The sequence below is a fragment of the Sceloporus undulatus genome, chromosome 6 (genome assembly GCF_019175285.1).
Source record: "Sceloporus undulatus isolate JIND9_A2432 ecotype Alabama chromosome 6, SceUnd_v1.1, whole genome shotgun sequence".
In the NCBI taxonomy this organism is placed as follows: Eukaryota; Metazoa; Chordata; class Lepidosauria; order Squamata; family Phrynosomatidae; genus Sceloporus; species Sceloporus undulatus.
Window position 1 is genome coordinate 62,484,053 of NC_056527.1, and position 13,912 is coordinate 62,497,964.

Sequence of the window (13,912 nt, forward strand, 5' to 3'; positions counted from 1 at the left end):
GACAACGTCGTTTCTAAAGTGTAAGGCATATTCTTACACTATAGTGAGGATAGTCCAATCACCATGTACAGGTATAAAAGCTGGACAGTGGGGGGAAAACATAGAAAATCATTTGAGAAGCAGTGCTGGAGAGAGTACAGTGCGCCCGCATCATAGTGGACACTATATGTGGTTTCAGCATATGTGAAAGCCCGAGGGAGCCCATGGGGCGCAAGAGTGGCCCATCCCATGACTAATGGGGCATGCGCCCACGCTCCGCCACCATGCATGACCCCATTATTTTCAGTGGGGCTCAAGCATACAGTACGTGTTTTTTTTACAGGGGCGAGTGGTCCGGAACGGGTCCCCCGCATAAAAAAAGGGTGCACTGTACTTGAAACACATGGACAGCCAGAAGACAAATGAGTCCTAGAACGATCAAGCCTGAACTCTGTGGAAGCTGAGATGATTGAGGCTGTTGTACTCTTCTATATAAAAAAGAACCATCCCCTGTTAAAGGCAAGAATATACTGTAATCTGTTTGGGAGCACTTCCCTCAGCTCTCACTCATTCAGGCTTTAGTGTGAACACCAGCATTATGCCTGCAGGAATTAATAAGTTCTCTTGCATCCTTTTCCTTTGCTTAAACCTTTATATCCTTTATTACGTACCACTAAGTGTTACCCTCGACTTCTCCATGAGTCATATGAAAATGCTAATTTTGGCCCCCAACCTGGCCATGGCTATACAAAAGGTCAACTTATGTCGAGTAATATAGTAGTGCTGTTCTTTTAAAATGTCCAAGGTTCTTCAGTTTGAATGTTTTTTTCCAAGGGGGGATAGCCCTCCCTATAGGGAGCTGGTTTATCTGCTCACGCACCTGCAGGCATAAAGGATGAGAACCACATTCTGTGGGTTTTCTGTACTCTTCCAAAATATCTACAGTCTTGCAGCATATACAGTCTTGCATAAATGATCTGAATTGTCAACCTATTACATTAGAATGGGTAGATATGCTAGGTAGGCAGCCATACTGCACACACAGAGATTAGTACTGCATGGCACTTTCGCTGGTCAGAAAGGAAGCTAGGCTTAAATGGTTTTTAGAGCTGTGATTAGCAGAATTTCAGAAAACAGCCCAACAACTTTGTCGGTCTCTTATTTCTACATAACTAGCAGATGCAACTGAACAAAATGAGTAAGTTGTTTATAAAGATCATACATAGAAAAATAATGATGGCTTGCATTCTAAGCTGATTCTAAGCAGAACTGTACTCATGGGGATGTTTCTGTAGAAGGGACAATGTTTTCCAGTTCCCCTTTTGCCTCCCAAATCTTTTTCAGGAGGTTGGGGTATCTTTTGAAACAGCAGGGAAAGTAATGTTGGGAGCAGCAGAGAGAATTGGAAACCAGTAAAAATTTCCTCTTCCTTCTAACAACAGATGCCTCCTTGTAGATCAGACATGCTTCTGTGAACAGCAGAAACTATTATATTCAGAATACGGTGTTCAGTGTTCAGCATTTTTTACTTGGAAAAATACCACTCCCATCTTTCAAGCATGTGGACTTCTTCATATTCACTTTTAATTTTTTTTTCAGGTTGAACAGTCTAAAGTTTTAATTAAAGAAGGTGGTGTCCAGCTGCTACTAACAATAGTTGACACACCAGGATTTGGCGATGCAGTGGATAATAGCAATTGGTAAGCAGTCCCTAATATTGGAGTAGTGGCTACTTACGCAAACTTGGCATTTTTGGAAGTACAGTAGGCCCTTGATATCTGCTGGGGTTTGCTTTCAGGACTCCCGTGGATACTGAAATTCATGGATGCTCAAGTCTCATTAAATAAAATGGCATAATGAAATAGTGTACCTTATATAAAATGACAAAAACAAGTTTTGCTTTTAGAATTTATATTGGCCCGTTACAGACGGGCAAAATGTGGCGTGGCGGTGGCGGTACTAGGGTTAGGGAGCGCGCACCATGCAAACGCTCCCTAACACTAGTACGTACTGGTGGCATCAAAATGGCGGTGTCCTGTCTAAATGGGCGCTGCCATTACGACATGACAGATGCATAGCTTCCACATGTTGCGTTGCGCTTGTGACGTCATGAGTGCACCATTTGCGCACTTGGGTGTCTCAAGCGCAACGCAAAAAGAACCTGCTTTTTGCAGGTTCTTTTTCCGCCGGCAGGAAGCCTCACCATTTGCCGGCTGAGGCTTCCCTCCGGCGGAAATCCAGGCGCCGGAAAGCCGTCCTTTTTGGTTGGTCTGTTCTGTGCCATTATTTTTTGAATATTGTTAAGCTGTGAATGGTTGAATCTGGATTAAAAATCCACAGATACAGAGGGCCAACTGTAGAACTAAATTCTGCTTAATGTGTTCTGTCCACCAAAGTTGCATTGGACACAATTATGGTGATATAATTTTTCTCATTTGGCTACTATATTTTTAGTTCTTTCCTGAATTGCTGTGTGACTGTTTGCTATGTAAAATGCAAAGGAGTTGACTGTAATTCAGTGGTGTTTTAAGAGAAAAATCTCTCGATAAATCTCCTTATAACCCGTTGCCTTAAGTTTTATTTAATACTGTTATACCACCCATTCTGCCTTTTTTTTTCTTTGTCTATCATTATTTATTGCTCAGTACTCATGCTTTAATATTTTAGATGCTTTGTCAGTATTGTTGTGTTTGTCTTGAGCTACTTCTCTGGCTCCTTCACTATTTGCACCATTAGTTTATCTTTATTATCTCCACTTCTGCTTTGTCTTCTTGTTGTACACATTAACTTTCATTTTCTTTTATTGCTTCGTATGCTTCTGTATTTCTTTATAGAGGAATAATGTGCAGTTCTCCTTTCCTCAAAACTTTAAGTCAGGAGTAGAGAACATTTGGCTTTCCAGGTTTTTTTAGACTACAGTTCCCATAATTCCTTGCCATTAGCAGTGGTAGCTAAATCTTCTGGGAATGGACATCTAAAATATCTGGAGAGCCCTGCTTGAATGGGTGAGAGACTGCCTTTTTGTACAGGAATTAGTGCTGATTTACATAATATTCATAATAGTGACTGTTAGAAAGGTATGGGAAAGTAATTGTGTTTCCTGGTGGCACAAGTAGGGAAGAGATGGAAGGAGCATTATACAAATTGTTTAGCCACTGGGTCACTCTCTTAGGAGTAGTTGCACCTCCACTCTTTAGAGACTGACAAATTGCAACTTTGTTGTAGCGGTGCATCCTATTTACTGACAGTAAGCTTGTTGAGTATAAATACCATTCTGTTTACAGTTCTAGGAAAAATAATGGTTGATTATGAAATATTAAGGTATGTTAGTTCTGTATAAATCCTATATGTCAGCTCCTTAGCAGCAATATAAGCACATTACTAGTGTTATGCTGGACATTTGTTCTAATATAGTAGATGTTTTATGTTAAATGACTGATCTGTCTGTTTTTTAGCTGGCAACCAGTTATTGACTACATTGACAGTAAATTTGAAGATTACCTCAATGCAGAATCACGTGTGAACAGACGTCAGATGCCAGACAACAGGGTGCAGTGTTGCCTATACTTCATTGCTCCTTCAGGACATGGGTTAGTAATCAGTGTAATTTTTTCTGCTCTTGACCTTAAAACATCCTCAACTATAGGCATTCAGTCCATAAATTCATATTTGTCTGTGCACAGGACTTGCAAGCATGGTCTAATCTCCTAAATACTTTTTCTTTTCAAAATCAACTAAAGTGATCTGGACTAAATCCAGATTAGAAAATGTGAGTTTATATTAATACATTTTTAATTTGTGCCTGAAAAAGGACCCTTTAATTTTGTTCCAAACTTCCAACCAATGTGCTGCATGTGTAAATAAAATTAGAAATCATTATAGCCAGAAATGTCATGTACTGTTTGTTTTTAAGCCAGTAATCAATATTATAGTTTACAGGTGTAATGCTTGGAAAGAGGCTTCTTTTCTTTCTTGGTATCAAATAATTGCGGGCATTAAATAGAAAAGAAAGCTATGCTACTTCACTGCTTTCACAGAATGTATCTAGTTAGGTAGACTTTGAAGTTCAGGTGGTCAGAACGTTCTGATTACCATCTTGTTAGTGATGTACATACATCCAAGTCCATCTGTGAAATTGATTGGACATTTTCTGCTCTACAAAAGTCTGTATTAAGTTGCATATTTATTGCACATGCAGAAATGCATTGTACATTGCAGTTGTACAACACACAGTGGGTTTCACATTCTGTGACACACTGTCAATGTTCTGTAATGAGATGGTATTACATAGTTGTCACATAACTCCATTACTGTTAATTTACATTTCTTCTTGAGGGAAGATCTAAGTTTCTGTGGTTTGTTTGAAAAATATTTCTGCATCTTATTGTATATGCTTTGTTTGGAAATCATGTTTGCAAAACCATATATTTTTTTAAAATCAGGCTTAAGCCTTTGGATATTGAATTCATGAAACGCCTGCATGAAAAGGTGAATATTATTCCACTTATTGCCAAAGCAGACACGCTTACACCTGAAGAATGCCAACAGTTTAAAAAACAGGTGAGTGAAAACTCTCATATTAAGTAATATTTTCTTCTGTACAACTACTGAACAACTTCTCCATTTCAAAATGTAACTTCAGACTTTAATCCTCAAAGTAATTTATAGCACTAGAGCAAGTGAATACATATTTTGGATGTTGGTAAGCTAGTTTCTTCCCTGAAGGCAGAAAGCATTAATAACATGATATATCTCCTGACAAGAGAAATGTGTTCACTGATCTTATCTCAACAATGAAAATGTTAGTTCTTTCCACGCAAATTGAAAAATGAATGATATAATTGCCAAATACTTAAAATGTCTTTGGAATTTTGCCAGTTTTATGCAGAGATGTTAAAGTTAAATATTTGTCAAGCATGTTGTTCTTGTCAGATAGTGATACGTAATCCCTGCTTTAATACTGGCTTTTTAAAGATAGTAGTGTATTTGTGGTTGTAAAATAATACAGTGCATTGACAGCAGATTCTAGAAGATACAGGACTGTGACTACCTATAAAGCCAGTCTGAAAAGGCATGGGGTTGATCAAGTTACACTGTCCAGCCTCAAATGTATCCCAAACTTAACTAATGTGTAACACAAACAAGAATGTAGGGTACTGAAAATATTGGCCACTTGTTCACATGGACATGTTTTACTACCTTAGAGAGAGGGAGCAAGAGCACAAAAACTGCCAGTTTTAGATCTTGTACATTTTAAAACTACTGTGAATCAAATAATTAGTATTTTATCCTTTAAATTTTCCTTATTGGATATTAGATGGTTAGTGAGACTGGCAGCAAACTATTACAGTGTATCCCCAACCCCTAAAAGAAACTAAGGCCCCAAAGTGACTCAAAGCAGCTTTATTTTGACCTGTCTGTATGGGGCCTAAATCTGTCTTTGTATGGAAGACTTTTGACTGGTATTTAGGCCTCTATGGCAGGGATAATATCAACAGTAACAAAAGGAACACCTTTTCTCTGCTACCGCTCCCCATACACTATGTTATGAAGTTTCTTGCCAAGTAGCAAGGATGAGCCTTGAGGGTTTCTTTCACCACCCTATTTTGGGCTGCTTCAGAAAGATGCCATGTACTGTCATACAGGAGTGAAGTGACATCATTTCCAGTCACATTTTGGATTAGACTGTTTTTGGAGGGGTTGCTGTTGGGGGAATAGCATTTCTAAGCATCACTGGGTTGGTGAGACTGTTTCTCAGCCAAAAAAATGGAAGAAGAGAATTGTGAAAAAGATTTGCAAGTGTGGAAGCATCCCAAGGGCCATATGGGGCTTGAAGGCCATGCAGTTCCTATCCCCGTGATATTGAAATTCTGAAGACTGGCAAGGTTCTGGAGAGTGAAAGACAGAAACATGCTCACTTTCCCATTTTCTTTCTACTTAAACATATCTGTATATTCTACTTACATGTTTGTATGTACCTTCAAGTCGCCAGTTGACTTAGGTGACCCTCATGATTTTCATAGAGTTTTCTTTGGTAAGAAATACTTAGAAGTGATTTTACCAATTCCATCCTCTGAAACAGAGGATGCACAGCACATGGTATTCATTGGTGATTTCCCATCCAAGTATTAACCAGGGCTGACCCTGCTTAGCTTCCCATGATCAGGTAGGATCTGGAATATCACAACATACATCACCCCAAATCCAGCACTTTTAACACATCTTTGAGCAGCCACCCAAAGAATGCAGCAAAAAGACAGGAGTTCCTGTCTTTGGCACTCACTGTGAAACTGAAATTCTAACATAGTGAGTTATTTAGTAATTCTTATAGCTACTTTAAAATTTCTTTTGTCTATAGATTCACATTCCAGCAACCTTCCATACATCTATCAAGATTGTGAATGAAAATGTGGGAGATTTAAGAATATTTTCCACTTAAAAACCTATATGTTTATGGTTACTTTGGCTGACACCCAGGAATGTAGAAACCACTTCATTATTCTTGTGTGGTCCTGTTTCACTTCCAGATTTATAGGAAGTTAGCCATGCTAAGAGCATAAGAAAACCCTTTCAGTAAGATCAAAAGTCCATCATTCTTTCCCACATTGTCCAGCTGAATGCCTGAGAGAAGTGCACAAGCAGGTCCATTCATGTTAGCTAGCATTCTTAAAGAGAAGCCAAGAAGTACTATACAGGGGCAAAAGATGCTCTAGCCATTGATGTTTCCCTCTCAACAGTGTTCTTCCTCAGAGAAGATGCACAAGATTCAACGGGCTAGCAAGGCAAAAATACATGCCAGAGATAGTCCACTTTTACTGCCCCATATAGAAAAGAGGATGTTTGTTAAATTATTAAATTAGCTTTAACCATGTGTTAAAGATACAAACGAATTGGATATTCATCTGGATAGTTTCCTTTGAGAATATACATAAGTTTGGTTTCAAAAAGACCTTGGAAAGCAGGAGTGAAGAAATTCCATTAATATTCTGGCATAGCCTTGTGTTTCTTAGTGAACAGTCACCAGTGAAGATCAATGTAATTCATACATGAAAGAAGGAAGGAAACAAGCTGGTTGATAAGCATATTGAATCATTTTCAGACTTCTATTAACAATATTCTAACTTTCAGATAATGAAAGAAATCCAAGAGCATAAGATTAAAATATATGAATTCCCAGAGACAGATGATGAAGAAGAAAATAAGCTTGTTAAAAAGATAAAGGTAAATAAAATGTCTTGGGGCAAAATATACATCAGTTGGTGTCAAATTTGCTCCTCACCCAGACCTCTGTGGACATGTTGTGTGTCTGTGTGTAGAACTACTGTATGTTCTAAAGGACTTCCCTTTCACTTCAGTGATCAGAGTTCCACAAAGTGATTTTCATGCAGAAATTTCAAATCTGCTGAAGTCGTTGGGGAACTGCCTGGCTACATAAGCCTCCCAAAAGTACCTGAGAGCTAGAAATTGCTATGTTGTAGTTGTAGAAACTGATAATTTTGCAAGGTCAGCAACGGTGTTTCTTTCTGGAATGAAAATCTTTTCAGTCCCTTAACATTCTTTTTTTAATATAAACGAAGCATGTTCATGCGCAAGATTGTGTGTGTGTGTGAGAGAGAGAGAGAGAGAGAGAGAGATCTGACAATAAATTTCCATTTTTCATCTATGCATATTTTGTAGAAATAATTCAAAATTTGTGAATGTACTTCCAATAACAAGTAGTGTACTTCAAAAAGTAGGCAATAGGTATATATTTTAAGTCAGATTGTCCTAAAACTTTATGAAACTATAGCTTTGTTTGAGGACAACTTGTTTTGCACTGTGAGAGCCAGTGGCTCCACACCTTGGCCCTCATTGCACTCTACCCTCCTCCAGTGCAGCTAGCTGTTACTTCATCCAAATGCAGTCAGACTGTGCTTGCCCTTAACTCTACGTAATTTGAAAAAATGATATTCCAGTCATAGTTTGTGTGTCTTGCTTCTTTCCACTGAGCAAAAATGAGACTACATGCAAGACTTGGGAAAAAAGTGATTAATAATGAAGTGTTTGTGTTTTTCATGTGCTTGAGCAATGCATTTCCAGTTCAAATAAATTTGAGATTAATAAAATGCATATCCAACTTCTAGTATCCATATCTTTTCATGTGAATTAAGTCTTTAAATGCTTCCTTTTCGTATGAATTAAGTTTTTAAATGCTTCCACATAATTTAAATGAAGTTCCAAGTCCTACCATGAAATACTGGTTTTGAATAAGTAAAAGGGCTGAAGAGTCAATGGCACCACCTTGTGGCTAGTTGGTTAATCTTTTCATGTACATCAGTGGTTCCCAAACTGTGTTCCTTAAGGGATTTTCAGCTCCCAGAATCTCAGACTATTGGCCAATATGGCTGAGGGCACAGTTTGGGGACCACTAATGTAGATGAATGACAGACAGCATATCAAACCAGTTCTATTAGAAAACAGTTAACCACATCCATTCTGTTCCTCACTTGTATATCTTCCCCTGCTTTCAATCACTGGTTCAAAATATTGGTATGTGTGTATGGTGATAAATAATTAATAATTTGTTTTATTTATATACCGCTGTTCCAAAGATCATAGCGGTGAACAGCAAGTAAGCTAATTTGCCCCCAACAGTCTGGGTACTCATTTTAGCGACCTCGGAAGGATGCAAGCCTGAGTCGAGCTTGGGCCCTTTTGCTGGTCTTGAACTCGCAACCTTGTGGTTTCGAGTGAATGGCTGCAGTACAGGCATTTAACCACTGCGCCACCAGGGCTCCTTTCAATTTCTTTCTGGCATGATTTAGGGAAATGTGTTGTGAAAGTTGTTCTAATATGAAAACTAGGAAGGCGTAATAATTTCATTAAAAGAGGACTTCTAGACCTGCTATTTTGGATGTTTTGTAGCTTAAGATGTTAAGTAAATCTATGGAGATTGATTGAACCTGGGACCTTAGGCATGCAATGCATGCTTTCTATCATAGAGCTATACCTCTCACATAATTTTCACAAACTCTTTCTCTTGTTTATATCCAACATGAACATTTTATGCATTCTGATATTATGCATCCAGAGAAATAAATATTGACAATTCTTCATCATGACCAGCTAAGTCAGTACCTTAGATAAGAAAAGTGTATTCTTCTGTCTTGTAGGACCGTTTACCTCTTGCTGTAGTAGGTAGCAATACTATCATCGAAGTCAATGGTAAGAGAGTTAGAGGAAGGCAATATCCTTGGGGTGTTGCAGAAGGTAAGTACAATGAATATTTGTACCTTATTTGAATAATTTGTCAGTAAGCTTCTACTTATAAGCCCAGGGGTGTGAAACCTGGGGCTCTCCAGCTGTTAGTGGACTACCTCCTGTCAGCCCTAGTCAGTAGTCCATTACAATAGGACATCTGCAACATCTGGAGGCCAGGTGTTCCTCACCTATATTCAGTTATTAACTCCAACAATAGTTTAATATAGCTATTAAATCAATGAGAACTTGGTAAGTTAATAACTATATAAATTCAATTGATTCAATGGATCTACTCCATTTGGAGATAACAATGAAGTGAGGTTTGTGGTCCAAAACATGGCAGAAATATCTATTTATTTACTGTATTTATATCCTGTTCTCCAGCCATAAAGGCTTTCAGAGCGGCTTACAGATAGTTAATTAGACATTTCCGTGCTCTCAGACTTACAGTCTAAAAAGACATGACACAGAAGGAGAAGGGAATGGCAGTAGGGAAGAGGATCAGGTCCAGCGGTTCCGCTCTCCCTCTGTGGCCTGGACCATGGCAGATGGATTGGAGGAAGGGCTTGTCTTCTTACAAAAGTAATCCGTTTTGAGACCACTTAAACTGCTCTTGCTCAGTGATAGAGAGTTGTTGTTTACTGTGCCACCAGAGCTCTCTGACAGAGAAAGTTAAATGTCTCACAAAACTACAGTTGCCAGAATTCCCTAGCATTGAGCCAAGGCAGTTAAAGTGGTCTCAGACTGGGTTACTTCTGCAGTGTGTTTTGGATAACATTACTGAAATATCTCACTGTATTACTGTTAATTGTTTCAAGATTCAGATTCATGCTGCTGTCAACCCAAACATAGCTTATTATTGCAAAGAGGCATCATCTTCTTAGTTCTAAAAACTGTAGGGAACTGAAAATAGCAGAGCACGATTGGATTTGGAAAACTTCCTGTCCCTTTTTAGGAATTTGTCTCAAAGATAGATAGGAGATGGCTGAGACAGCAACTCCTTAATCCCATCTTCTCTGTGAAAAGCCTGTTCCTCACTAAAATTGTTGCTGTTGTATCAGACGAAGAAAGAAGGGAGGTCCAGGCAGCCTTTCAAGTTATGACATGATTTAATGATGACTGGGGGAAATCATATTTGACAGACCTGTAGCACAGCAAATGCAAGGCACGTTGGCTGAATTCAGACATCTGGCGCACCACAATTAGTCTTCATGATCTTTGATTCATGTATTCACCCTCCCTTCTCCACACATGTGAGGAAGCTTATAGAGAGATCTAGATAAGTTAACAAACCAGGATTGGCCACATTGGCAGAGCTGAAGGGTTTGGAGAGTTACAGTCTAGAAAAGTAACTTGTCTCTGGTATGATTTTAACATAGTACATCCTAATAATTCATTGTAAAATCAATCACTAGATCTGCCTCATCCTCTACATACTTTCTTCAACGTTATTATCAGTGACAGTAAATAGAGGGTTGACTTCCTAATCTTCCTTATTCACCAGTGAACGCGTGCATACACACACTTGCTGCTAACAGGTGTCTGTTCTCTGTAAAAATGCAGAATTTTTGTTCTACAGTTGAAAATGGTGAACATTGTGACTTCACAATTCTAAGGAACATGTTAATAAGGTAAGCAGTGCAACACTGATTTTGAAAACAGATTGGGAGATTTATTTATTTGTTTGTTTTCCCATGTGGTAGGCAGATGGTACAGAAAAAACTTATGTATGCAATAGGAGAAAATCTGTTGCAGTGGTAACTGTATATTGGAAATATTCCTTTTTGCTTTATTATTATCTCTCATGGGATACTAAATTAATAAATTCAAATAATCTGGCATTACACACTTTTTTTGTTATGACGAAGTACAAATGGTTGATGTAGCTTTTGTTAAAATCAGTTTACATAATTTAATATGATGAATATCTTGAAAATTGCTGAACTGTATTGGGAGACTAGAACTGATCTCTTTTAAGAGTGCTATTGAACATGGCAAAACTAATTCAATTACTTATTGAATATTATTAGAAAAGAAACCTATTAATGTAATAAAACTGTTTCTGAAGAACAGTGTGCGCATGTTATCAATTGTACAATTTATAAATTGTAGGACTTTTTGTTCAGCCTAAAAGTGATAGAAGTTGAATATGTTAAATGTTTTTTTTTTAAAAACTAATATTGTTGCCATATGTCTTTGACTTCTAAAAGGTTTGATTTTCTTTTTGCTACAAGGCAGCAAAGGAAAATTTGTTTCCCAGTATTTCTAGATGTTTTTGAATTTGAACTGTTTTCTCCATTGGATGGGTAAACATCTTTTGGGGGCTTGAAATATGATTCCATAATCTGAAAACCTAAACCTAAATATCCTTACCTGGATGCAAATAACTATGGATGAAAGTTTCTTTGAGCAGAGTAAATCAGATTAAAACATTTACATTTCAAAACCCAATGTTGTTTTTTGCTTATTAAATTTAATATTGCATTTATTGGATGTTATTCAAGAAAGGACAGTTAATAACAAGTTTCCTTTCTTCTTACCTAGAACCCATATGCAAGATCTGAAAGATGTCACTAATAATGTCCATTATGAGAACTACAGAAGCAGAAAATTGGCAGCTGTTACATACAACGGAGTTGACAACAACAAAAACAAAGGGCAGTTAACAAAGTAAGTGGTAGCTGATTTTCCCAAACAGTTCATGGAAAATCGGTTTGGTATTATACTCCTGTCCAGTCATGTCTTTAAAAGAGCTGAGCAAAACCACAAACCACAGTCACGATGGCTATCTGTTGCTTTCAGGATTAAGAAAACATTCCTTTGAAAAACACTTTCTGGAGAAAAGCAGGAGCATGGGGTTTGACTGTTTTGTACTGCTTATGGCCTTCCCATGAATGTCAAATTAGTCACTATGAGAGACAGGATGCTGGATGAGATGGGCCTTCATTGTGATCCAACATAGGCTTCTTAAGTCCTTCAGAGTGCAATCCTGTGTGTATCCATCAGATATACAGATAAATACATACCAGATTGCAGGTCTGTTTTTTATTGATTGATTGATACATACATTGCTGTGGTAATCTTTTAACTAGTTACAAAGCTGTAGATGGGCTGGTTTAGTTCTGTCTTAAGTTTGATGAATTTGACATTTGTATCACTAAGGGCTGATGGCCTGAAAGTAGCTGCCTCTAGCCACTTTGACCTTGATCGGGCCAGGACTGTGACAACCGCATGGTCCACTTCCACACCGGCAACTAACAGCAGTGGATTAAATCCACTCCTAAAAGGCTTGGCTCTTGCCGGCATGGTGAAGCCTCGGTGCAGCTTCCAGCCACTTCGGGGGCATGCGTCATCTAAACAGCATGCCCTCAAAGTGGCTGGAAACCACTTTATTTGATCCATCTGTTTCAAGCCTAAGAAAGCTTTACATTCAATGATAATGAACTAATTCCAGGGTCTCATTTCAGTATTAAAAATGAAATTTCTTTTCACATTTTTGTGTATATGGCACTTTGCAGCCCAACTTTGAGAAATGGAAGTAATTTGTCATGATGCCATTGAATCTTCTGTTACTTGTTTCCTTTATCTTTCCCTGTGGAGTACTGAAAGACTCGGTCTTGTTTCCTGAATCGTATTATAGCACTGATGTCAGTTTCAGGAATTATGTACAGGAGTTACATTGAAATTGGAAGCTTTTTCTCCTATATTTCAAATTTAATTTGTTTTTCAGGAATTTCTCAATCAGCATTTGAGTATACTTTACAAAAAATATTTCTTTTAACTTTGGCTACTTAGTAATTCATTTATCTTCCTATTCTAAATGAGTCAGTTGTTTTTCTAAATAAAATGCCCCCTCATATATATATATTAAATCAGGTTGCTGGAGTTCAGTCAGTGAGAATGTGGAGCAACATTTGATAGATCCCAAACATATACATAAATATTTTTATTCAGTGTTACATGACTGAGCTAATCAGAAGGTGTGGGCAGGCTCTCAAGTACATATTGATGTGCAATATGCTTTTTAAATAACAGTCATAGTGTCTGCATTATCTGTACAGTTTTGCTTCCTTACTATAAAAAAGCCATAATAACACTTTATATTTTCCCAATGAAGTTGGAGCCTGTCAGATGCATCAGATTGTGAGTTTGTGCCCCATTTAACTTGCTTTGTAAATATGATGGCAGTCTTCCTTAAACATAACATTCTGGTTGTGGCACAGTTGCTAGAAAATGTGTCTTATGGCACAGTTACAGGAAAGAGTTTGGAATGGTTTCCTTCTGTTTTAGATTTACCATTGCTTCACAAAACAAACTAGGTGAGCTATGGATAAAACAACCCAACTCTTAACCTCTAGTTTATTAAGCATGCTTTCCACTAGCCATAGTTAAAATGAAAGAAAGATTATTGTAAGGGTGATGTGTAAAATATGGTTAATTGCACACAGAGGCTCTGTGTGGTGATTCACAACCTCTCCAGAGGAGGAGGGGAACAGTGTGAAACTAAGGTTTACTTTTGTAACACTAAACAATGGCATTATAGCAGAATGCACTTAATGTTTTTCCAAATGTAAAGGAGGATAATGTTCTTTGCTTCACCCATAGATTTCCTTTTGATTTTGATACATCTTCATTCAGAGGAGAGAGAATATCTTGGACAAAGAAACTAGTGGTCATAATCCATGCAGAATTC

At 37.8% G+C, this 13,912-nt stretch overlaps 1 protein-coding gene across 3 annotated transcripts in view; it reads left to right on the forward strand.

Moving 5' to 3' along the window:
- The window catches only part of SEPTIN7 (septin 7), a 73,012-nt gene that overhangs the window by 40,524 nt on the left and 18,576 nt on the right, over positions 1–13,912 (forward strand). For all 3 annotated transcript variants that reach the window (XM_042473288.1, XM_042473287.1, XM_042473289.1), the window contains exons 5-11: positions 1,579–1,679; positions 3,435–3,569; positions 4,422–4,539; positions 7,108–7,200; positions 9,132–9,228; positions 10,799–10,850; positions 11,764–11,889. In XM_042473288.1, coding sequence (XP_042329222.1) covers positions 1,579–1,679; positions 3,435–3,569; positions 4,422–4,539; positions 7,108–7,200; positions 9,132–9,228; positions 10,799–10,850; positions 11,764–11,889 — 722 coding nt within the window. The remainder of the gene's footprint in view (positions 1–1,578; positions 1,680–3,434; positions 3,570–4,421; positions 4,540–7,107; positions 7,201–9,131; positions 9,229–10,798; positions 10,851–11,763; positions 11,890–13,912) is intronic.